Consider the following 26,951-nt stretch of genomic DNA (forward strand, 5'->3'; position numbering starts at 1 on the left):
ATCATAAGAATACATGTGACTTTCAAAGGCCCTGATTTTAGTACAAGCTCTTTAGAACTGATTTTCTAGAGACATGCAATACGGTGTAGACATTTGTTCTCATGTATCTCTAAAGTTTAGTTTTGTTAGACTACTCATACAGCTAGACAAAGATTGTCAGTTTTAGTATTGCCACCACTGTAGCACCTTTTTAGCCAACTTTCATGAGTAATCACACAGCTCAAAATACTTCTGCAACCATCACTGCATTAATCCAATGCTCTGAACATCTGAACAGATATTTTTCTCTGTTTGTACCCTTCTACTCTTTTGTCATTCTCTGTCACATCAGACGAACTGCTGTTCTCTATTTTTAAGGCCCTTCACTGCCTGTCCCCAAATCATATCTTATGCATTTCTAAGGAATTCACTTACCCCTCCAATAAGTTTGTGATATCAATCCCTGTCTCACATCTGTTTAGCATTCAGACAAGTCCCTCCATATTCTTCATTGTGGGGAATTGTCCACCCTACACATCCACAGATTCAGTCACTGCTCTCCCTTTTGATGTGAAAATTAAGACATTAATAAGCTGAATCCTTCACAGTTTCACCGGTGAACCATTGTGCCCTCACTGCATCTTTGTCTAGTTCTCCTTCCATCTGTCTGCATTTATCTGTTGTCCCTTATCCCATGTGTAAATTATAATTATATAATTATAATGACAGTCCCTCTGTCATTAAGGGACTGTCTAATTGCTCTCATCTGTGCTGTGTCTGGCATATTCTTAGCCTCTGACTATGATTTTCAGGTATCCAAGCAATAAGAGCAGCAGAAAATAGCAATTGCTTCATTTACAGTTGTAAGAAATGTCAATGACAAGAGAGCTGAGCATCTGTGCATTGATCTCGGTTCAGCAGTGACTCCATTGCTTGCTACCACACAGGACTTAATATTTGTATCAAAGAGAGAAAATGTTCAAGTGTTTGTTTGCATGTCTGCGTATACGTGTGCACATGCACTCTGCCAAAAGCAATCCAAGTTAAGCATAAGGACGTATAGGGAATGAAGACGCTTGAAATTTCAGACACTTATTTACACACACACAGAACTCCAGAAGAGTGCAAGAGAAACTCTCCTGCACATCAGCTTCAGAGATCCATGAAAATGCCACTAACTCTGCCTGATCAAGGCAAATTTCCCTGTGTTCAGCAGCATCAGCTGCCATAGACTCCTCTGCAGCATGCTACAACAACACCCACTGCTGCAGTGGCAGAATGGAGCTGGGAGCATTAGGAAATGCCAGACGCTGGCTTATCCCAGGATCTAACAATAAAATGTTCCTTATCACACCGAAAATCAGGCAAGTGTTAACTTGGAAAGCATGAATGTAGCAATCTGTTCAAAAGTATATTAGAAACCAAAATCTACACATCCTGAATTGCATGCCAGGAACATCCTATTGTGGACGCCTTCAGCCCCTGTGGACTTAATATACTCACTTTCATGTCAATTCTTTCTCCCTTCATTCCTCCCCAAAAAATAGTTAGCATTATGTCAAAAGAGATTTTGTTTGAAAATACTTTAACAAGAGGAAATTTGATTTTCATTCCCAGGAGATGTCAAAATAAAAGCCTCTTATTTTTACTGTGTTTAAGAAACTGAACGTTTTCATTTTCTCTTAAATGTCATCTCAGGTTTTGGAAACCAAAAAAAAATAAAAAATAAAAAAAATGCCATGAGAAAACCCAAGTTGTTCTCTTGTTTTGAAATGTTGACAGGAAACAAGAATTTTTTTAGCTCTTAAAAACTATTTGCTTCAAGAATTTGGAATATTCAGAGTGAAATCATTCAAAAAGAATCATTAGAAATTCTTGTAAGGCAAAACTAGGTTCCAGACTTAATACATGAAATAAGAGGCATTCCTTATCCTGAATTGTCCCCAGTCATTTCTTATCCTGAATTGTCTGAACACAAGTGTGAAGCCAAGGAAGCATTAACCCCACTATGTATATGGAAACTTAGAGACAATGAAAAAAATGACTTAGAGCTGAGATGGAGATTGCAATAAAATGATATATCAGCTAATAATAAAACCATGTAAAAATGGAGAAACTGCATAAACACTAAGCATATGATTAATTTCCTCTCTTGACGTGCACAGCAAGACTCTTATTGCTTTCTGAGGTATGTTTGCAAAAAACAATGGCATAGGCTAAAAGTCATATCTTTCTGGAACTGAATGAACTATGGCATGAGAAAAAAAAAAAAAAAAGAAAAGAGGGACTGTGTGATAATTGTTAGACAAAGGCAGGTCAAGAGGCTGCCATTAGCAATACACCTCCTCACACGGTCCTTCTGCATCATGTCAGCTCAGGGTCTGTGCCCAACACTGTACCTCCTAAGTGCCCCTGTAAAGGCAGTGGGTGAGGTGAAGTCTGTGGCATGAAGGTGAAACATGACTGAAGTCCTTCCACTCAGAGAAAGCATGAACATCATAGATCTACTGCAATTCCCAAGGATAAACTAGTACAGCCTTTGTGGGAGAAGCCCCTGGGATTTGCTCCTTTGCTCCTGACCTTGAGGTGTTCTGCAAATGATTGCATTTCAGTACTGAAAGAGTGGGAAAATCAAGCAAAGATTATTTGAGAAATTATAACAGGGAAGGAGCTGTCTTAATTCTACTTTCCCTCGGGGGCATCTATAAATCTGCAGGAGGACACACACTGCTTCTGTTACCACAAGCCAAGGAGCTGCCCTGGGCTGGTGCTGAGCTGGAGCTGTTAAACCTCACCTCCTAACCTCTTGGGGCTGGTACCATGTTAACCAGCTACTCAGCTTGTTTGATGGAGCTGACTCACTCAAAGTGGGCTCAGTATGTGGGTAGCGTGAGTTCACATCTACTGCAAAATACCATATAAATACCATGGAAAACAGAGTGTAAGTGGGAAGGTTGGGGTGTTGCTGAGAAACACAGCTCCCCAGTATCTCTCCTTTGATATTCCTGTGTCTGGGCTGAAAGGCAAATCACACAGTAAGATACTGAACCTGTACTCTTACTTCTATTTCAATAAGGAAATTGGGCAGATCCAGCTACTGCAATTGCAAAACACCCAAACGGACACAGAAACAGACATGGAGGGTCACACCACAGGCTCTTCTAACCTGTATCATGACACCAGTGGTGGCCAGAAGCAGAAGGGAAGGAGTATAGGTTTAGTTCAACCATCCTCCAGAACACCCCCTTGCATTGTCCATTGAACAGAAGAGGGCTGAGATATATAGTGCACTTGACGCTGCACCTACATCTTGAGTAACCCACGCTCAAGTCCTCTGGCAATCCACAGGTAGGTCATAAAGAATCAGAGGCAGAAAACCAGTAGGAACAAGGAACAGGCTCTAGAGATAAATGCTCTTGGTATTGATTGAACGTATATAAAACCTAAAGTGCTGCTCATCTACCTTGCTTTGGGGAATGGTGAGACAAAGGTTAAACAGACACCTTCTGGATTGCATGTGAAATACAGCAGCTGGCAATCTCACCTGCTATGTCATTATTCAGGCTAGATGTTTCTAATGACCCATTCCAGTCTTAAAAATCAATAGTATAGGAGGTTCAGTTCAAATAGTCCTATTTAAAGTACATGTTTCATATCACTCTTATTGCAAGATTTCGGCTCAGCCAACGCAGTTAAAGAATGGATCACTTTGTACATTACACATTATGCAAGCTATTAGTAGTTTTTAAAAAGAAAGGTTACTTCGCCCTGAAACTTGGCGAGAGCCACATGGTTAGTCTTCACCTATTCTCTTAACACTGGAGGAGGAGAGAGCTCTCTCTGTGACACAGTGATCAAGACAAGCTCTGATGCAGACAGCTAGCATAGCATTGAATTTCCTTCCTGCAGCACTTCTGCAATAATAGCTGCCATAATTGTTCAAATTGTAAAAAATCACAGGAAAACATGGTACTTTTCTCACCCACGTGTACCTACCTTCTATTCATCAAAAGAAATTATCACTTTGCTGCTGTAGATGTGATTTATATATTACATGCCCTTGTGAACCTCAATAATGACAATCTTTCATTCTCCAAAGAAATGAATTACAGAGCACAGGAGTGGGTTACAGTCAGTCCAGCTACTGCCACAGCAGTCCATTTTAATCTGCTTGTTTGCTTTCTCTTCAGGGGAAACTAGGAAACTAGTTATTAAACTTTGGAGCAGCTGGCATTTGTACTATCTCTTACTTCAAGTGATGTTTTTCTGTTAGCTGCAAACAGTGGCAATGATGAACTTTCTCAAGTTAACACAGGAAACATAATACAGCAACAGTTAGCCACCCCCCTTCCCCAGCTTTTTTTCTCTTCTTCCATGCAATGCATGGTTACATTTCTATTTCATTTTTTTTACATTGGACAGAGGACACATCATCATTTCTTATATCTCTTGGTTTTTGCAGTATTGAGCAACACTGGATACCTGAATGTGAATGAGAAACATATACTCAGCCAAAAATTACTCTGGTTCGACAACAAGAGGTGAAACAGCACAGTTATTTTAAGGAACAAAAACTTATCTTCTGCAACTAGTTAGAGTCATTTCTGACTTTTGTTGGTATAAAACAGGCTGGCTTGACTAAGAAAATAGATAAGAATTTATATCATATATCTGACTGAATCTCAGCCCATCTAAACCTGACATAAACTCACTGTATTTTCTAGCATAAGTGCAAAATAAGCTTCCACAGGAGATAACTTGCTCTGTCAATAACTGAATTATGATGAGGCAATACCTAGTCCACACTAGATAATACTCACATTCACTTTCCACTGCACATATTCCTACATAATTTCCAACACTCATCTCCTGCCTTTAGTTTCATGAGCAATGTGTCACACTCAGCCTATTGTCTCCTTCTGCAGTTGAAATGAAGCTCTTTATGTTGTAACCCATCAGCAACCCATCAAACATAAGCTGGGCTCAGCACTCCTTGGTTCAGCCTACCTAATTTTCTAAGAAGGGAGAAAATCTTTCAGTGAGATTTGTTGAGTGAGAAAGTGGGTTGCAGGGATACTGGCAGGTTAGAGTTTGTGGTATGGGAGCTGTGCTCTGGGCTTATACACAATGGGGTTGAAGCCCCGAGCAGCTCTCCTCTTAGAGAGGATCAGCACTTATTCCTACACATGCAGCAGCAATCTCTGCTCAGGACTCTTTTGTCTAAATCCTCTTCAGGTCTCAGGTGCCTGAGCAGCTTTTTCTTACAATAGACTTTGGAGGATCTGAGCAGCCTTTTCTTATTTTGGAGGATCTGCTGCTTTTTGTATTCTAGAAGAAAAACACTTGGAGCACTATGTGATTATTGGAGCAATGACTGGAAGCTGCACAGCCCTTTGCACCCAACTGAATGCACTAAACAGCAGTGAGAGTTCCAACTGTGTTCTCCAAATGGCTATGGATACGTACATTTTTTTGACATAAAGAGAAACAATTTCAGCTGAAAAGACTGAAAAATCTTTGTCTTCCCCTAATCCTTAAGAGGTGTAGAGGGCCTTTTTAAAAATAACAGAAAACTGCTCTAAATCACAGTAGAGAGAATATTAAAATATCTCATATCCCCAGCAATTGCAATAGCCTTGAAGATTTCCAAAAAGTGGGACATGAGTAAAGTGGCATTTGTTGTCTTGTAGATGGGGCTGGTCATGATGGACTATACTGTCTACTTCCCTCTCGTTTCCGCTGTCTGACACTCCCCAAGCACTGAGATTGTGCAATGCCATAAATTAGAACAAAGGAGGTGGAAGGAAACACAGGTGCTTTTGTTGGGATGGTGTAGCAAAGCAGCACCAAGATCCTCAAGCACCACTTGTTTCCCCAGCCCTGGTGGTACTGTACAACTGATGTGAACATGTCAGCATGGTACACATTTTCATGGCTCATCCAGAGAATGTTCTTTTTGAAGGCAGCCTGCAGTTGATGTTACTTTGGCTGGATAAGCAAGGGTCTTTGTGTTATCTGCACATTGCTCCTTAGCTTTAGAGGTGGTCTGGTCTACTGTGGTCCACAAAAACAAACAAAAAAAATTCTTTGGTTTAGAAGGTGGACTAAAGGAAAACAACAAAGCAGGCCAGACCTTCACTGAAAATAAATATTCATACTTCAGAGATACACAATAGATTTACATGATAACATATGCTATGCCAAGAAAAAATGTACAAGCACAGCATTACATGAGGGAACATCTCCAGTGGGCTAAAACATCTTCTTTTTTCTGTTTTGTGCAAGTCTGTGTTTAAAGCATGAGGGACTGCCAAATCTGGTAGACCACTAGAGATAAGTCTACCACAGCTCCATGTTTTCAGGTCCAAACAGTGCTGAGTCTGAACATATTTTCCCAATAGGCACACATACACACAATGCATACAAATGTATGTGTATATATATGCATATTTGTCTGACACAGATCAACATAGAAAATATAGCACTCACAGATGCCAACAGTACGAACAACCTCTCATCCTCTTGTCCTCTCTGCTTGACGAGGCTGAAAGCCTGTTAGTCAAAAATTCAGATACATACATATACGTAAAGAGTCTGGATCCCCCAGTAACTGACCTTGGACACCCAGTTTACCCAGTCTCTGGATCCCTTGATCTCCCCATTGTCTCTCTCACAAGAAGATGCACACACTGGTCTCTCCACTAGCTGGTCCAGGAATTGGCAGAGAGGCAGTGGTGTCACAAGGACTGGTGGAAGAGAGTCATGCCCAAGGGTGTGCGTGTACACTGCAACTTGGAAGTGATGGGGGAAGCCTGAAAGTTCCCCAGCAAGCAGGGCTGGGACACAGAACAAGCACTGAAACCCAGGGCAGTCCTCAGCACTGTTTCAGTGCAGGGGAGACACAGCATTGGAAACCTTGGCTGGGTTTCTTACAATAATTGAGGGCAGCAACTTATTTTTTAATCAGACTTTTACATTATGACATGTTCAATTGGTTTACAAGCAGCCTGAGAGTCCCTGTACTGTCTTTAGTCAACTAAGAAGTATAAGAAAAAAAAATGACCCTGCAATACAACTGCATACACTGGCAAATAATGCCTTGACTTTACAACCTCAGCTTTAGTAACTCTTCCAGGAGTGAAGCACTGATGTTTCTCCCAAATGCTTGGGATGGGAAAGTACCTGAAGTGATTTTGTAATATCAGGTGACTAGTGTCAACTTTTAAACTGATGACTACTGTATAATCACAGTCCTTGGACTAGCATCTCAGCTTTTCTAAATTTGTTTCTTTTTCATTCTTTTACAAATGCAAATACATGTTGCTTGCCAGATTTCCTTTACAGAATGTCAGGTCTCATGATAGTGAAATAAATTGTTTAAACAAGATCTACATAACAACATTCTGCCTTCCTTTTACCATAGTCATTCTTACCTTGCATTAGTATCACAACAGTAAATCAGGAATGAAAGTCTCCATGTCAAGACTGGTGCAACCAGTGACGTGGTACATATTTGAATGTGATAAAGTTATTAGTGGTTTGCAAAGTTGCCCTGTAGCAGCTAAACCCTTAGCACTGGCTGTGTGCACACTTAGCAGAGGTTCATGGATTTATCATGCTAATGAGAAACACAGGCCACTGTTTCACAACTGCTTTTAATCAGCTTAATCTGGTTCATAACCACCAAAAGAAACAGTCCTGCTCACCTCTTTTGAGCATCTGGATGTGCTTGCCCCTGTTCCTCTATTGTACTGGTACTGTCCATTATGCAAAAGCATAATGAATCAGGTCTGGGATTTTATCTCACCTCAGCTATCCTGGAATAAATGAAAACAAATGAGAAGTTTGGATTTAAAATAAATCAGTTCCTTAATCTCAGTTATAACAAGGTTGTGCAAACACTTATAAGAAATGTGAGGACAAGGGAGTAAGAGGACAGCAAAATTGCATCCTGGGACATACGGTGGCCATGAATCTTCATTGTCTTCCCACTGGGGACACCTGCAGGGTTGCATGTGTTTCTGGTCCCCTGGCAGAAGAACTTGTATAAAGGTACCAAACCCTCTTCTTCCCCCCTTTCCTTCTCTTCAGCTGTTCTTAATTTTAAGGTAAAATACACCAGCTTAAACATCTCCTAGAAAAGCTTCCCAAATGGCCAGTTAGGTTTACAATGTCCGTCAGTGTCTCTGCAGTGGTTCAATACAGGGAAATCTTTAATAACAGATATTGGTCTGGATTCTCCTCCTACACTGCAATCGGTCAAATGTAGCTCTGTGCCTGACTGTGGAGGCACACCATTCGAAAATGGCTCCTAGGAGAGACTCTTCAAAATCATAAAGAAAATACCTACTCTCATTGTTTTGTTTCATTTTTTTCCAAGTTTTAAGATTTTCTTCTTGCAAGCAGCGTCTCTTTTTTTCAGATCACACAACATTAGCTAGAATAGTATGAAGTTATAAAGCTTACATATAGCAGTGCTGCTTATACTCTGCTTGATATTTCCCACTGGTAACATAAACCCATTTATTTCTTGACTCATCCTTTCATTAGCTATAATCCCATTCCATATATTATTCATAAAATAATATGAATCCAGAAATATATATATTGGTGGCCTTTTTTTAATCATCTTCAAATCAATCTTATTCCCTCCACCCCCTTTTAAACCAAGTTTTGTTGTTGTTGTTGTTGTTGTTTTTTTGTTTTGTTTTTTTCCAAATTAATTTTCTGCTATGGCTCATTTCATTTCACTTTGTATAATCTGGTATGTATGAAGCAGAACAAGGAAAATACTCAGGTCTATTTATATGCAATCAAATGGAAGTGATATATCCATATCTTTTACAGATGGCTTTAATTTTCTCTGTTAAAGCACCTTACTGTACTAAAATTCATTGTGAAGGCAAAGTATATTTCCTCAGAATGAAAATTTAAACTACCAAAGCATCAACATACCTGGTGGGAGTCTTTATTACTTTTTACAGTGTACCAGCTCTTTAAAATAGTAGTACTGGGACAAAAAAAAAAAAAAAAAAAAAATGTTCTAACTGAACTGGAGTTTAAGTGATAGTGTATTTATCATGTTGTTTCAAGGTTTAAATAAAAACTCAGAGCCTTATTTTAGCCTGATAATGTCTAAATCCAGTATATTCTATGACATTAAAATACTGTTTCTTATCATAAAAATAATTTTTGCATAAGCTGTTGACCGTCATAATCTAAGAGTTTTAAAACCTTTAATATTTACTGTAATAAAATTCCAACTACTCTAGAAGTGTAATACAGAGAAATTGAACCTCATTGGGCTTTAAATGTAAGACAGGGCCTCTTTCAAAATTCAAATTATTTTCCTATCCCTTTTGGTTCCTTAACCTCTTATTTGGATATGCAGTTTGGGCACTTTAATTACCTCAAGAGAAGGAAACAGCCTTTCAGACAGAAGCAGTCTTTGCTCTAACCTAGATACACTTATTTCTTAAGGCCTTTAAAGAAAACCTCTTCCAAGTTACTTTTGCTTGCCACTGAATGAGAATGAAGGGTGTTAGGGCTATCACAAGACTGTTTTCCATTTCAGTTAGTCCATTTCCATATTTTAATTTTCTATTTCTTAAGTCCTGATTGTCTGTGACCTTTCTAGGCAGGAGCTGTCACCCTGGCTCCCTGGGTAAGTTACCTTCTTACCCATTGCTTGTGCAAAGTACCTCTCACTAAGCCACCAAGATATAGAAAGCCAAAGGAATTTGCTTGGGCCACGAGCAACAATTGTTTGAGGGGTTTGGAGAATTTGTTGTTTGGGGAGGATGAAGCTACGATTTAAAGATATGATTTCTAAATATGAAATCTTTCAATGTCTAATCCTTGTATCAAAGAGAGTCCCCTGGTAATCAGGGTTTGTTTTCTGCAGCCCAAGCAGGGGAGCCCATTCTGCTGGATTTGTTCACTCCTCCAAAAGACTTGTGATAGCCAAGCTCAAGTTCTGAGTTCTTTAATCCTATGAAGAAGATAAGGAGGGAACTGTCTTAGACGAAAGGATTTTTCTCTGCACAGTGCCTAGGCGAGTGACCATGCATTTGTTTCTTCTTTCATTTCCTGTAGCCAAACTGATGTTAAGCCTTGTGTTTCACACAGAAACACTTCTTCCTTTCCCTTTTCATTCCCTTCTTCTAGTTAATGAGGATTTACTCTCTCTTTTACTCTCTTAGATTCCAGGTTAGGTTCTCCCCATTCACACACCCTGAATAAAATTCCCAATGGATTTTGATTAGTTCTTCTCTCTTTTCCTGTATGCCACTTCATATATCCCACCACTCTCACATCCCATCTGCTCTTTTCAACATTGCCAGCATCCCCCAAATGACGCCAGTCTAGCTAGGAATGCATTGCTAAAAATGTCTCCATATCTGGAAAACGTTACTGCGACCTGTGCAAGTAGCTAATTAGTTGCTTGCCCTCTTTGTCTATGTGGTGAGGAAGAAAGAAGCCAACTAGATTGCTGTAGGATTTAGACAGATATTTCCTTCATTGAGCTTCTGCCCAGTACCTTTTGGGGACAGAAGAAATATGGAGATTGGATATCACAGAGTCCTTACTCATTAGATGTCTTTTTGTTACTTTCAGTCTCATCACGACAAAAAAGGAAGGCAAAGTGTAATAAAATGGCATTTCAGTTGTCATTTTATTTATAGCCCTGCTTTGTTAGACTGTGGGGCAGGGGAGGATGCAGAGGTGCATATAAAGAAGACATAAAAGCAGTTTTGCCAAGGTAACCAAAAAATCCAAGGAGTTCAAGTCTGCCATTCCGCTACAAACTTGGCTTTTCTACCAGCAACAGTCACTCCACAAACGGACCAGCTCATTGCATCAGCACTTTGCCTTTTTCTGTGAGTTTTTAGTTCTGCACTTTTAAGCTCTTCTTCCAAGTTTGCAGCTATTGCAAGCATAGAAACATGGAATATGAGATTATATTTTCAAGATATAAGGAAATGACTTACAACATGGCTGTGTTTAAGGGAAGAAAACAAAACCTTCTATCAACAGTGAGTGGAACAACATCTGATGACCAAAATACTGACTTCTCTCTATCACAGAAACCACATGCCCACTATGTGATAGAGCAACCATTTCTGTAGACCAGGACATGTGGATGAACATTCAGATCACAAGGAGCTGACAGAGATCTTATGGGTCAGGATTAAAGGGAAGGCAAGAACAGGCAACATAATAGTGGAAGTGTGCTACAGGTCACCTCCTCAGGGAGATCAAGCAGCTGCGGCCCTCTATAGACATACAGAAGCAGCCTCATGTTCACATGCCCTGGTATTCATGGGGGACTTCAACCACCCCAATATTTGTTGGAGGGACAGCACAGCAGGGCATAGGCAACCCAAGTGTTTCCTGGAATGCATTGATGACAAATTCCTTCTTCAAGAAATAGAGGAGACAATGAGGAGAGGTGCTATGCTGGACCTCATTCTCATCAACAAGGTGGGGCAGGTGGGAAATGAGAAGCTCAAGGGCAGCCTTGGCTGCAGTGACCATGAAATGGCATAGTTTAGGATCCAGAGAGCAATGATGAGGTAGCACAGCAAGCTCACTCCCCTGGACTTTTGGAGAACAGACTGGCTTCTTCAGGGATCTGCTTGAGACAAAGCCCTGAAGGGCAGAGGGGCCACAGAAAACTCACTAATATTCAAGGATCATCTCCTCCAAGCTTGGGAGTAATGTATCCCAACAAAAAAAACGTTGGGCAAAAACACCAGGAGGCCTGCACAGACGAATAAGGAGCTCCTGGCCAAACTCAAACAAAAAAAGGAGGCCTACAGAGAGTAGAAGCAAGGACAGATAGCCTGAGAGGAATACAGAGACATTGTCTGAACAGCCAGGGATCAGGTTAGGAAACCCAAAAACCCTTTTAGAGTTAAATTTGGCCAGGGACATCAAGGGGAACAAGAGAAACTTCTATAGGTACATCAGTGATGAAAGGAAGACTAGGAAAATTGTGAGACCTCTCTGAAAGGAAATGAGAGACCTGGTCACTGAGGATATGGAGAAGGCTGAGGTACTCAATGACTTTTTTGCCTCAGTCTTCACCAGCAAGAACTCCAGCACATGGCCCAGGTCCAGAAGGCAAAGTCAGGGACTGCGAGAATGACGAACCTCCCACTGTAGGAGAAGATCAAATTTGAGACTATCTAAGGAACCTGAAGGTGCACAGATCCATGGGACCTGATGAAATGCATCCATGGGTCCCGAGGGAAGTGGCAAATGGAATTTTAAAGCCACTGTTCATCGTATTTGAGAAGTTGTGGCAGTCTGATGAAGTTTGCGCTAACTGGTAGAGGGGAAAGAGCATTTTTAATTTTTTAATTTTTAAAAAGGGAAGAAAGACCCAGGGAACTACAGGCCAGTCAGTCTCACCTCTGTGCCTGACAAGATATAGAACAGATTCTCCTGGAAACTCTGCTAAGGTACATGGAAAATAAAGAGGTGACTGGTGAATGTATGAAGAGTGTTAAATGCATTGGTCATGGATGGTCATCATGGGAGTCATAAAATGTAACTCTCTGATACAAAATTGCCTATGATGCCCAACAAGAACTATTTGGATTTTACAACAATATATATCTTGTTTCACTCTCTCCATGGATTTTCTCTCCAGCTGAATGAACTGGGAGACTTATTTTTCCTCCCAGCTGGAAAATCTTTCTTAAAAAGCAAGTGTAAAATTCCTTCTTTCATAACTTTTCTAACAAAATACGGTTAAACCGGGAAATGGCAGTTCATCCTTTTAAACAGAGAGATACAAACAGATGAGATAGTTAAAAAAAAAAAAAAAAAAAAAAAAAAAAAAGGCAAAGAAAAAAGATGTATCAAAGATATCAGATTTTTCAGGCAAAAGAATAAAAAAAATGAAGATGAAGATCCTCACCAAAAATACAGAGCATCATGCATTATCTTGCTGAGAAAAGAATGAGTATCGTGAGCCCATCTTACTGAACAAGCTGGGAACAAGCCTTTAAATGGAAAGAATGAATGCAACTTCTTTGAATTGCTTTATTAACAAGCAGATTGATTCTAATATTTCAAAGTGTAAAGAAAAAAAAAAAAAAAGCCAAGGAAATGCAAAGATAAATGCACAAGGCCAGCTATTCTGGAGGGAGTAATGGAAAGTGTGACTCTTAAAACCCAAAGGACTATTTTTGAGATTTTTATAGTGACATACAGATATGTTAGAGGAAACATATTTATGCCATTTTTTAAAGATTATATTGTTTTATGTTGGCTAAAGGAGAGAACTATTCATAAACAACTCAATTAATTGTGCAACATAACTTATGCATCAGCACAAATCATCATATCATTAATTAGAGACATATGATTGCATCTTAATCTAAGAATCAGCTGCAAGAGCCAGTAATTCAATGCTCCTGCTACGGCTAGGAACAGCTTGGTATCTTATGTGGGAACCACACAGCAAATGAAGGAATCCAAAGCACATATATTCATTTCCATGGAAATGCTTTACATTTGCATTCTATTTAAAAGATTACTGGCCTAAGAATTCTTGAAACTGCTTATGAAACTGCAACGTTTAAGTCATCCAGGGAGAATGCTGTATTTCAGGGCATGTCATGCAAAGCTATTTCAGGTGAATGACAACTTCTAGCTCTGAATTGTGTGCTCATCAACCCTTCAGATTTTTAAAATGTGGTTGCTGAATGTAGCTTCAGCGTTTTCTGAAAAACAGACCCCAAGAAGTACCTCAGACTGAAAATTCAAATGTTAGGGTGTGGATCATCATCAGACCTTGAAAATCTCATCTAAGTCCTTTCTCTGCCTTCTTAAATTATAATCACATCCTTATAACTTAAGTGCCTCTGTACCTCTAGCAGTCTTACACTGTAGAGAAGAGCTATCTCAGTTCTCATCTATAACTGCTAGGTAAAACAAAACAAAACAAAACAAAACAAAACAAAACAAAACAAAGCACTGACAGTAAGGGTGCCTTGCCCAAAACACAAGAGGCAAGCAGTGTAAGGACTGTAGTCCAACACTCTCCCTCTCTCCCACTCCCAAGCTAAACTAGCAGCCTGATTTCCCATACATTGTATGCCTTTTTAAATGATTACTGAATTTCTCTATGCCATTCTCCAAAGATGTAATCTGATTACAGACTTTCTGTTCAAACTTTCTCATGATAACTGCAGCTGAAGCCTTGATATCATTGTTTAAATTTATCCATTTGAAAGCTTCAGCTGAGCATTATTATTCTGACAAGAGGTTTTCTAGACAGGGCTGATGAAATTAACTGAAGATGAGAGCCACAAATGAAAATCTTAATCAAGATTAATACCTGCATTGTTAAGGGTTGACAAGGTGGATGAACATAGTGATGCTTTCATCTAATAAATCTTTTGATCCTAAAAAAGAACCAAGGTTCTGGCCCAAGCTCTGTTTTGATGAGGGAGAGAGGGCTTTAATTTTGATGGGGTAAACGAAGTGTTTCTCAACATTTCTGTCGAAAGACAGGAGGTAAAATTTTACCTACAGAATTCCTGCATGTTCCACTGAGATCCGGATGCTTCAAAGCACTTGCACTTAGGGTCTGTGTTTTTGAGATAACTTGAGTCCCTGAACAACTGGTTATTAATTACAGGGGTATGGGGAGCATGTGTCCTCCAGCCAGTGGCTGGTGTTAGGGAGCAGCCCTTTTATACATGTAAAACACCTTCAATCCTGAGCAACTGTTGATCCAAGATTCCAAATAAAGTATAATGTACAAGTCTCTTTAGATCCTTTTATCTTTAAATCCCTCATAATTGATAAATGAGTTCAGTGATCCCTCCCTGAGCTTGATGTCAATAATGCCCTTCTATCGAGTTCTTTTGATGAAGTGTGGACTCCCTTATATTTACATGTAAGATGCCTGCATCTGTTCCCCCGGCAGCACCTTGCCACCTCCCCTGTTCTAACCTGGCATATCCAGGTGTTTGCTGAGAAGCCAAGGTATAAACACAGTGTAAACAGTAGGGAATTTGGGAAAGGTTCTGAGGATTGAATTAAGGTGAAGAATTGAGCAGACAAAGCTCAGGCACAAAGGGAAAAGAACTGAGAATGCTTTGGAGGGTTGTTAATTTTGTTTTCCAAACACATCCAAGAGTTGACTTGAAAATATTAATACAAACTGTTCTGTTCCTATACTGCAGCACTTAAGCTTTCTCCCTCCACATTAAAGAACAGACTTACAAACCTGTGCTAGGAGACAGCTAAAGGAATGAAAATGGACAAGACCATCCAGAAAGAGTCATAAAGTTTCTGAGAGCGACAAGCAAGGACTGAGGACTTTAAACCTTTTATCTGTATCCCTCACAACCATATGAATTACTGAACAGAAATTACAGTCAGGTCATAGTGACACAGTGAATTGCATTTAGGGAATTTAAAAGCATATTCAGCCTCTCTAAAGCATTGTAGTCCTTTGCTTTTCAGAGGCTTGAACAGGAACTCAGGTCAAAATAGCTAAACCCAAACTACTTGGAAAGTATTATACACATAAACAACAGACATTGAATGCCTCTCTGTCTCCAGAGGCAAAGAAAAATGCATCAACTTTTTTTTTTTTTTTCTTCAAGAAGAAAATTTCTGTTAATCACCACCATTAATAGACATGTTTTTTCTTCCATAGCATTTTTGAGCGGTGGTTAAGAAGACACAGGCCCATCCTAGAAGTTTACCCAGCAGCCAATGCACCCATCGGCCACAATCGAGAAAATTACATGGTCCCCTTTATTCCTCTTTACAGAAATGGAGAATTTTTTATACCATCAAGAGAGCTGGGATATGACTATGAGTATCTACAAGAACCAGGTAACACAACAATTTTAAGTCGAATTTGTTGCTTATAACATGGACTGTGACTGCAGAATGACTATATATATATATATATATATATATATATATATATGTATGTATATAAATCCTTCTATTCCAGTTTTTTCCATAATATAGTCCTAAGTTGCACCTTCTTGTTTTCATATTTCTCATCTGGTGATATTCAGAGTCAACATAAGACCATTAGAAAAGTCCCAATCAAAAATCAGTCACTGACATCATTCTTATCTAGCCTAGCTTCAATAAGGGCTGAATATGACCCAGAGGGTCAACTCATGATTAGAACAGGGAGGAAAAAGTGCTGGGTTTTGAGTCTGCTGTTTACCCAGCTCAATTGATAATGTGCAACATAAATAGAAAAAAGTTGATTTTCAGATTCTAGGTGGTTTAAGGGACAGCAGATCCAAAGCTCTCTTTCTGGTTTACAAACGTAATAAAGCTGATCTCTTAAAACCCCAAAGTAAAATTAATTTGCATACCAAAGACCAACACAATGTTTGTGCAGCACTTAAAATGGTGACCCGTTGGCCTTGTGCTTGTCCTGTGGTTATTTATACAGCATGCAACTGAATCATTCATAATGTAAGTTTAATTTAATTGAATGAGTTTTGCTCTGTTTGGTAATGGTTTTGACTTGCATTGCTGTTCAGAGATGGCTTTAATTTGGGTGTCTTAGCCATTCTCGGGCACTGTGAGGAAAGAGGCCCGTGGGGCTTCAGATACCGGGAAACCTCAGGTAGATCAGATCTTGTGCTTAGGGTAGGGGACTTCATCAGTTTTGCTTGAGTCTCTTTATTGTCTAAGGTAAGGGCTAAATTCTGCTAAAGCTATCAAGTTGCCCAGAACTTAGGATTGCTCAGATACTTTGGCCTAAATCCTTTATAAAATTAGGCCATTGGAATGATCAGACGCGTCTCACTGGAATGATCAGACCTGTCTGATGTTTGCCACCACCACAAGCTACCAGGGTAGTGGGATGCAGTTACCTTTACAGAATATTGGCCACTGAAGGAATAGGTTACTATGCATGTTTGCTTCTCCTGTTTTAGGCAGAAAACTTTCTGCTAATGTGTCTCTTCGGTTAAGAGGCAATTAAGAGCTAGAAGTCCAATAATTATAAAGCAAAAGCACTAGGGACATTTTAGCAACACTTAACATTCTCGTTGCTTTTTTTTTTTTTTTTTTTTCTTTTATTGAAATTATATGAGTTCTCAGAACAGCCCTGCTTTTCTTATGGATTTTGCTTACCAGTACTGTGAGTACTGTGCTTTCTGCGTACTTGATAAACTGTCAAATCATGAATTTAGCTTGTTCATTCAATTCTCAGGTAAAATCCAGCTTGCAATTTACAGTCATCCAGAAAATGCATTTTTTTAAACTATTTTATGTGTGAGGAAAGAAATCTTCAACTCTCATAGATGACTGTTAAGACCTTATTTTCACAAAAACACAGAGAAAGAAATCAATATTTCACCTAGCATGACATAAAATATTTGGTCAACTCCATTTATTCAGAGGGAAAACAATCTAATAAATATTTCAAATATAATCTCAAAATTATTATTTTGGTCTTATTAGATACATTTTTGCCTTTTTGCTCATGTCACCACAATTTAGTTCCTAATCAAGATTATAAATAAATATATATATATTTTAATGAGAGTTACCAGTTTCTGAAAAACACATTATTCCCAGAATCATGCCCCTAAAAAAAAAATTTCAAAGCACCATGACAGTCAGAAATGTTGAGTCCTGAATTGGTACTGCAAAAGAAAGAAAATGGTAAATTATTTACCATGTAGCAATTCACTTCTATTGCCTCCTGATCTCTTGCCTTTCCCTAGAGGAGTACACAGTCCGTGGAAAATTAAATTTGTATTAAATTCTGCCCATGTTTTTAACACAGAGGTAAGGAAAGTACTTTCTTAATTATTTTGTGAAAAGATAATTCAAAAAGAGTGAATTAGAGAAAACAGTGAAATTCAACCTCATTTAGAAAACCCAGATAATCCTCAGACATTGTTCAGCCTTTTGTTAATCTCACTGACAAAAAGAGAGTTTAAGCTATTTCTTATCTGAAGGGAAGAACTGGTTAGAAGTGGAAAATGGCCTGGAACCACAAAATGCAGATATGGATTTTCTCTGTACTTCAGTGTTTAAACCCATCCTGTTCTCTAGAGAGGAATGATGGGTTAAGAGAAGCATTAGAGTAAACAGGAATTTCTTGATACAGAGGCTGAAGCAGGAAAGCCTGCCAACCCCCCTTGAAATCTCCCTTGTACTCAAGGATGCACAGAAATTTTATGTCTTGGCAGCCAGGGGTTACTAGACAGATAGGAAAAAAAATAGAAAGAGAAAAACAAACAAACAAACAAAAAATACATACTAGCTGTAAAAATCTGGGTGGTCAAGAGGCGGTAACATCTCTGGATGCAGATCATCCAAATGAGGAGGAAGAGGACAAGCAGAGGAACATGGATTGGACAGATAGAGGAATGAGCACACCAACGAGGTCTTTTAAAGAAAGCAGCTGGAGGCAAGCAGCAACAGCAGCAGTTCTGAGATGCTGCACCAGCAGCTTGCTAGAGAACGAGTAGGACTATACAGAACATGATGGGGCTGGTTACAAAGAAAAAAAAAAAAAAAAAAAAAAAAAACTGGGAAAGAATCCAATGACAAAATGGTATTTTAATGCTAAATTATATTGTTGATCTTCTCATGAGGAAAAGCTGGTGCCTGGAGCCCTGCTTTCCACTGAAAAGCAAATCAATGTGTGACAGTATGTGGCTATTTTAATTGCAGTTTCATTTATTTTTATAAGTATGACAGCCCTGAAGCAGAAGTGGTCACAAAGAGTGTAGATGGAAATCCATCCCTCGGGAATCAAAAACACATGTCAGAGCCTGTTTTCTGGGGAGCTGATTTGAGCAGAAACTGAAGCAGACACCCAACTTTGCTTGACATGAGAACTGTGAACTGTAAAACTGCCACAATTGGCATGGCTTACTGAAAATGAACATTTGTTAGCATCAATAAAAGAGATTTGGAAGACTAACGGCACCACCTAGCAATAGCTGTCAAAACAATTTGCTCTGACGAGAGCTGTTCCAAGCACTTATCTTTGAAGGTCTAGACTAAGTATTTTCTTTATTATTGTTGTTGTTGTTGTTGCTGGTTGATTTTGTTTCTTTTGTTTGTTTTAGAAATAAGAACAGATAAACTCATAGACACAGCCCTGACTTTTACCCAGAAAATCTCCCTCTTTTAGTGGAAACAATTTGATGACCATTCTAAATGTTGCTGGGTGACTCACTTTTTTTTTTTTTTTTTTTTTTTTTTTAGACATTTTAACTAAGGGGCCTTGACACTCAGGGCAAAGAAAGGGATAAAAGCATTGTGATTACAATGCAGAAGGCCAGGTTGCTCATGGATATGTTGCAAGAGAGAGCTCAGATCCAGATTTTGCCTGCAGCTCATTTCTATTTCTGGCTCTTCAGCAGTTTTGTTGCACAACCACAGCCAAGCAACTAGAAAATGTGGCAACTGGCAAATATGTCACCACCACAGAGGGGCTGGGCTGGGTCCCCTTTCTCAAGAGCACACGTTGTTGGCCAAACTGTGAAACAGTGACATTGTGTATGGAAAAGCTTATGATAAAACTGTGGTCTGTGCAACAAAATGTGGATCCTGGGACAAGAGAATGCAATTAAAGGTGACAGTACTGGATAAATGCTGTCTTGGGAAGTGGTTTACATTTCTGAAATAAATAAAAGATGAGAAGAGATTGTTTGAGTCCCATGATTTTCTTCAGGCAGAGATAAGGAAGTGTAGAATAAGTTTACTTAAAACAGGGGAAACAACCAAAGAAAGCAAGGAGTAAAAAATATTCTTTGGAAAGAAGAGTATGAGCAGATTTTTTAACAGTTATGTAACAGTGCTTAATGGAGGAGCATAAATATGTGTTTTAAAATATGCTGTCCTTTTTTTTTTTTTTTTTTTTTTTTTTTCTCCTTGGAGCCATTTAGATGTAGGAAACTGTTTTTTGGTGAGTTAGTAACAACTTAATAGCAGATAGCAGATAGTGTTCTCATATCAGGTAACCTATGGACATATCTCACCTTTTTTTGAGAAGTACATATAAGAAAACTGTGAAAGAGAGGTCCAAGTGTTAACTGAGGTTGTCAAACAAACAAAAAAAAACAAACAGTATTGCTCTATAAATACACTTAGGAAATGTTTATTTATCTTCTTTCAATACACCAAAGTAATCTGTTTTTACCAGTAATCCACTCTGCGGATGTGTCATTGTTGCCAGTGAGTGGGCAGGAATGCACAGCAATGTTACTATGCAGAAGTAACAGGCAGAGACAACTCTAAATGACTTCAGCATAAGAAAAAAAAAAAAAAAAAAAAAAAAAAAAAAAAAAAAAAAGCACTGTAAGGCTCTTACCACTCATCTTACCACTCATACAGAAATGTTCTGGTTCTCACTGTTCCTACAGCCAGCCACATGATGTAAAATGGGATGGATTATAGTTTTCAGATTTACCTGCCTTAGACTCAAAGTAGAACTGAAAGGGAACAGATGAATTTACATCATTAGATACTGTGGTTCTACTGTAAACAACCTACTAACAACCATTGCACAGCATCTCTTTCTTCCAAGAGAATGGACAACGTCTGAGTCTTTAGACTATCTCTCATCATCAGAACACATTATGAAAAACTTTCCAAACTAAGAATAAGAAAAATCTAATGAAGTTTGTGAGAGCTGTGAACTTTCCATCACTGCAGGTTCAAATGATCCTACATTAAGGCTGAGGGAGTCTATAAATTGAAATCCCTACCAGATTATCTTCCTTGTTGTTGGTTATAGAAGTCTCACTAGCATTTCCTTTGATCACCCAAAAGGATAAAATCAGTGAAACCATCCATACCATATCAAGGAAATGGCAGCAACTAAATGGAAATAACTCAATCACTAAGATGAGAAAAAAAAATGCAAGCTTGAGCTGATGTTTGCGTTGTCTCAAAGTTTGCATTAAAATCTGGTGCTCCTTAACTGCCCACGTTAGGGGTAGAAAAGCATGCCAAATGGAAGAGAAAGACTGCCAATATACCAGTTGGACATATGGTGATAGAAAATGATAGAAAATTTGTTTTGTTTATTTCTTGGCTGGACATAGTTTTTATTTCCACTTTGTGGAATTAACCCTTGACTTTTCCATCCTCTAGTTTACATAAAAGGAATACCTAAAATATATAAATATTCTTTCAATAACATTTAAATATTAACTTATTTTTTTCCAGCCTTGGGATCCATTATATCAATAATGTAGTTTGAGATCACCACAAAAGGATGAATCAATAAAAGTTTACATTATTACCCTAAATATAGGAATCACACATTACTTTTTTTCAAAATTACAGTGCTGTAGTTTCCTACTCTCTCGATGACATCCAATGATCTGGGCAAAGGGGAATGTTCATTATTTGTAAATTAAAAAGAAAAGTGGGGGGAGAAGAAGGAAGGAAGGAAGGAAGGAAGGAAGGAAGGAAGGAAGGAAGGAAGGAAGGAAGGAAGGAAGGAAGGAAGGAAGGAAGGAAGGAAGGAAGGAAGGAAGGAAGGAAGGAAGGAAGGGTGGAAAAGAAAAAAGGAAAAAACTGAAAGGGAAAAAGGAAAGAAAAATGGAAATGGAAAAGGAAAAGGAAAAGGAAAAGGAAAAGGAAAAGGAAAAGGAAAAGGAAAAGGAAAAGGAAAAGGAAAAGGAAAAGGAAAAGGAAAAGGAAAAGGAAAAGGAAAAGGATCTGATGTATTAAGAGTAAGAAATGTTACATTGCTGTTACTTAGAGCTAACACTCTTTGAGAAGAAAGAGAACATCAAGAGTGGAATGCTAAGACTGTGATGGAGGTTAATCACTGCTATTTTCCTATCAGAAAGAGCAAGAAGAGGTATTATTGGTGTTAGTCACTAATGGAAGGCTAGATATCAAGCACCAGCATGACCTGGCTTGCTCTTGCTTTGTTATGAACCTAATGACTGAAAGGACAGCTTTAATCAATGTCCATGGCACCTTCCCGTGAGGATTATCCTTTGACTCCAAGCACCAATACAGAAGGAAATGAGCTGGCATTGGCTAATGTCTCCCACAACGCAGCTACATGGGAGCTTCACTCCCTTGACACTTTTCCCAGATAGTCACTGTGCTCTTGAGCCTTGCACAGTTAAAGATTAAGGCATTATGGTATCGTAGTCCTCTAAATTCCAGTTTGCAGGATTTCTGCAGGGCAGCCAGGCCAGTCATAGGTTTTTGGTGGTATTTCAGTCACAGACTACAGATTATAGAGTGCCCTGGGGTGCTCCATCCACTGACACTCAAGGGTTGCCATGGCAACTTTGTGATGGAGAAGACAAGCATCTTTTGTGCAGCAAAAAGAAGTAGAAAATAGGCAGTGGATGCCAGGAGGTGGCTGTTGCCTTTGAGCTAATTACAGAAACTGTACAGACTGAGGTTGAAAGCAGAGAAAGACATGTTTGACTGAATATCAGGATATAATAAAATACATAAATTTCTTCTGAGAGGTACTGCTGTGAAATGCGACAACTCTTCGTCTCAAAGTCATGCTGTGTTTTACCAGTGAGAAAGTATTTCAGGTTTCAAAGTTATATTGATGGAGGAGAGAGTCTGTTGAAAGACAACGTACAAATTTATGAAGTCACTTAAAAATCCTCACTTACAGATAAATTCAATAAGATGTAAAACTTTGTGATAATTCTTTTTCTATATTATAAAGACCATATCTGTTATGTATTAACTTTCATCTATCACATGCATTCTCCAGTTTGAATAACCAAATTGTTTCTAATTCAGTCATGTTTACAATATAAACCTGATAGAGTTGCATTAAAAAACACTGGGATTATGGAGTAAAGCACACAAAGTTAAGAATTGCCAGAATTGTGCTTTTAAGTCATAATTCACCCTCTAGGCCTGTATCTGTGTACTATTTTTAATTGCAAACTATTTTACCCAGACTCCCACCTTACTACACAACCTATCTAGCATTCATTAAGAACCAGATGTCCAAGCCTTTTCAGTTTTGATTTTCTTTTTCTCAGTTAAGCAGTGTGTAGCCTAATATATGATTTATTGAACACTCTTAAGATGTTGTCCTGAAAATGTGTCATCTTGCACTTTTCTTTGTGACAATCACTATAGCAGCTGTGTCCTGCAGGAATATTAATTTATATTCACAATGCAGAGGATTCAGTGAATGGTACCATCCTTCCTTATTTGACAGATGAGAAATTAAAGAGAGAAGGTACCTCATACACAGAGGTTTGCAGAACTATTTCTGAACTCATCAAGAACCTATTTATTTATTTATTTTTAATTCTTAGTGTTATATAGCATTTAAGTGTCTAATGAGGACAGAAACAGAAGGCTGAACATGCAGACTCTTGCAAATCTAATCTCAGAATACAAAATTGGATTAACTTGAAAACAAGGACCAGAAAAGTAAAAACAAAGCATTCCCCAAAACGAAGCTTAGTTGAAGGGAAAAACCAACCAACTCCTGCCTAAAATCAGCCTAAATTGGAATATATCTCAGAAAGTGATTCAGACATCAAATGTGGTTTAACTTTGAAGGTACCCCAAACCAAAATCATCTTTTCAGAGGTCAATTACTTCTACTGAACTGGAAGATGGCAGGAAAATATTTATAATTTTAGGGGGGAGGAGCTGGGGAGAGGTACTGCAGTTGCCAGAGGCTGGGTAAGTATTTTGTGAAAGGATCCTGATAGGCTTAACCTGTTCTTAAACTCTTACCTGTACTCAGCTTTGGTTATTGTTGTTAACAAGATGCTAACCTAGCAGGACCTTTGGCCATACTTTTTCAAATTGCTCTTGGGTTACGTTCTTACAGCTTTCATAAAACCATAAGGAGCACTGGTGATAGTGAACTCTGCTCCTGTCTCGAATACAAAAATGGAGAAATTTTAACTATAAGGACTGAAGGTATTTGTTTAAAATTGTTTGTAACATTCAATTTGTAACAATTTAATATCATTTTTTTACTCTGAACTTTCCAGTATTATCTGTTATACAGCCTCTGTAAACTGATACTACATTGCATCATGTAAAACAACCTCTGTTTTTCTCCTTTTTTTTTTCCAGCACTTGATTCTTTCCAGGAATTTTTAATACCATACCTTGAGCAAGCCCGTCAGATCTGGCCCTGGCTGGTTGGTGCAGCTGTGATTGGAGGTATAGTTACTGCTGTGCTCTCTAGCCTCATCCTGGCCTGCAAGAAGAAAAGAGCAGGAACTTCTCCAGAGATACAACCCTTACTCACAGAAAGCGAAGATTACAACAATATATCTTATCAATCCCATTTCTGAAGACCTCCAGTAACTCAATGATGTTAGTAAGGTGCTAATCAAGCATTCAGTGTTTGATTCATGTTTACAAACACCTTGTTGAGGTGTGCTGTAAAAGCAGGCTGGACAGTTTTGTTCCTCATGCCTCCTGTAATCTCCAGTGTTCCAGTAACTTATCAGATACATTCCTCCAAAATCTCTCAGATCCAACATGTTACCATGCCACGCAAGGAACACCTTGTATTTCCAATGCTTGATTAAACAACGCTTCTATGAACCTGACTGCCTTGTGTGTTGGTTATTCAAATGTATAATTCTCTGCTCTTTTATTTGCTTTCTTGCATCTGTAGACTCTGATCTCATAGGCCAATCCATGTGAAGAAATTCACAGGGCACAAGTAGGTGCATGGATTTAGTGAGAGGCACCTGACTGCAAGATCAGTGCTACATTCATCCTGTTCTTCAGAGCCTCGTAGTTTAGTGAGAGAAATGTGCTGTGTCTCTGAGCAGAGTGAATGACCCAGAGACACATTTTTCTTTTCGGTTATATTTTCCTTCCAGCTCCAGTAATGCCCTGTTTGTCCTTGATTGAACATCAACAGCAGCAAGTGGGCTCTAAGGAACTGCTTCTCACTTGTCTCAAACATTCCAGTTAGTCTTCTGCTATATCTTTGTCCATTTGTCTGGGGTGCAGAGGGGTTTTTAGGAGATGAAACCTAGTCTCAATGTGTATATTCCTCTTCAGTTTTATATCATGGTTGACTTATGGTTGCTCAGCATGCACATATTCCATACAAGCAATACACACATGACAGGTATGTAATTACATGATGAGCCTTAACCCAAAAGAAATACTAATTTTCAGGGATGGAGACTCCAACTGGCTTTCAGTAGTTCCAAAACACATCTCTAGCAAAAAGTGTAAATTCACACAGTGGTCCCTGTTGCGCTTTAACATTGTTAGGTAGCCAAGCATCACCATGACACTCTCTCACTCCCCCTCCTTAACAGAATGGGGACAGAAAATATGATGAAAAAACTCATGGGTTGAGATAAAGACAGGTAGATCACTCAACAATGACCATCATGGGCAAAACTGTCACAGTGTAAGGGACATAAATGTAATTTAATGCCAATGAATACCAGACTAGAGCAGTAAGAACTAAAAGCATCTTAAAACCACCTTCCTGCCCCATCCATTCTCTTTCACCTCCTCCCCCCAGGTGGTTCAGGGGAACAGGGAATGGGGGCTGTGGTCAGTCCCTGATGCTTCATCTCCGCCGCTCCTTCACGGTCACTCTCTGCCCCTGCTCCCCATGGGGTCCCTCCCACAGGATGCCGTCCTTCCTGAACTGAGCCTGTGGGGGCTGCCCACAGGCTGCAGCTCTTCAGGAACTGCTCCCACATGGCTTCGTATCATGGGGTCCACCCCCCAGGAGCAAACTGCTCCAGCACGGGTCCCCCACGGGGAGCAGCTCCTGGCACGTCATCTGCTCCTCTCCACAGGTCATTGGGGAATTTCTACTCTGTGACTGGAGCACCTCTTGCCCTCCTTCTGCACTGACCCTGGTGGCTGCAAGGCTGCTTCTCTCAAAATTTTATGTCTTCTTTCTCCCAGATATACCTTGCATGTAAACCCAATACAGTCCATAAATGATCTATGTAGTGAGTCTGGCTCAGACAATTCCCATCACTGCCTGTTCTTCTTTTAAAAAATTAGTGGATCAAAATAAGGTCCATGCATGTGGTGCTGGAGTGACCAGCTCTGCCAATGGCAATACTGTCATCTGAATTTATTCCAGGCATTCAAGATAGTCTTATGGTGAAAGTGGTATATTTAGCCTCTGGGAAATGAAGTCATGAGCACCTTGAAGGATGTGAGGAGTCACAAACAGGTCCAGGGGAGTTGTGAGAGGGCTCAGGGAAGGAAGGTGAGTGGGAAGGAAGTGCAGACACGGCCTCATTGTAAAATGAGGTAAACATGTCCTTTGACCATTGGTCTGAGTGATATTTCCTAGTAAACAAATGACAAGGGACCTCTCAAATGAGCTATTTTCTCTCATAACTGCCTACTGTAAGCATTGTTATGGACCTTTGAAATACATTATTTTTGTATTTTTCATCTGGGCACCTACATTGATTCATTTCCATTTGGGGGTGATTGCACTGTAATTGGTTTCTGAAGTACAGGAACAACAGTCCTGCTTAACAAACTTAATTTCCTTTTGTTACAAATTTACCCATCTGGTTTACCAAGGGAAGCCAGTAGATGTGGTCTTTTTGAATTTTAGCAAAGTTTATGATACTGTCTCTTACAGTGTCCTTCTGGAAAAAATGTCCAGCTGGACATGTATGATATGCAATGGGTGAACAATTGGCTGATGATTTGGGCTCAAAGGGTTATAGTAAATGGAGTTACATCAGACTGGTGGCCAGACATTAATGGGGTTCAGTGGGGCCCCATTTTAGGGCCAGTTCTATTCAATATTTTTAGAAATGAACTGAATGCAGGGCTCAAATGCATGCTAAACAAGTTTGAAAATTAGGAGAAAATGTTGGCTTCCTAGAGGGAAGGGAGAGGACTTGCAGTGAGATCTTGACAAATTAAAGAGCTGGGCAATCACCAACAATGTGATATATAACAAGAGCAAGTGCTGGATTCTGCACCTGAGATTGGGTAATCCTGGCTGTTCACAC

General features: G+C 39.2%; 1 protein-coding gene across 1 annotated transcript in view; it reads left to right on the forward strand.

Moving 5' to 3' along the window:
• TYR (tyrosinase) overlaps nucleotides 1–24,531 on the forward strand; it is a 50,608-nt gene extending 26,077 nt beyond the window's left edge. Inside the window, exons 4-5 of the mRNA XM_068670293.1 lie at nucleotides 15,665–15,846; nucleotides 24,052–24,531. Of these exons, the coding sequence (XP_068526394.1) occupies nucleotides 15,665–15,846; nucleotides 24,052–24,275 (406 nt within the window). The 3' untranslated portion in view covers nucleotides 24,276–24,531. The remainder of the gene's footprint in view (nucleotides 1–15,664; nucleotides 15,847–24,051) is intronic.
• The last annotated feature ends 2,420 nt before the right edge of the window (nucleotides 24,532–26,951 follow it).

The sequence above is a fragment of the Anas acuta genome, chromosome 1, assembly GCF_963932015.1.
Source record: "Anas acuta chromosome 1, bAnaAcu1.1, whole genome shotgun sequence".
Classification (NCBI taxonomy): Eukaryota; Metazoa; Chordata; class Aves; order Anseriformes; family Anatidae; genus Anas; species Anas acuta.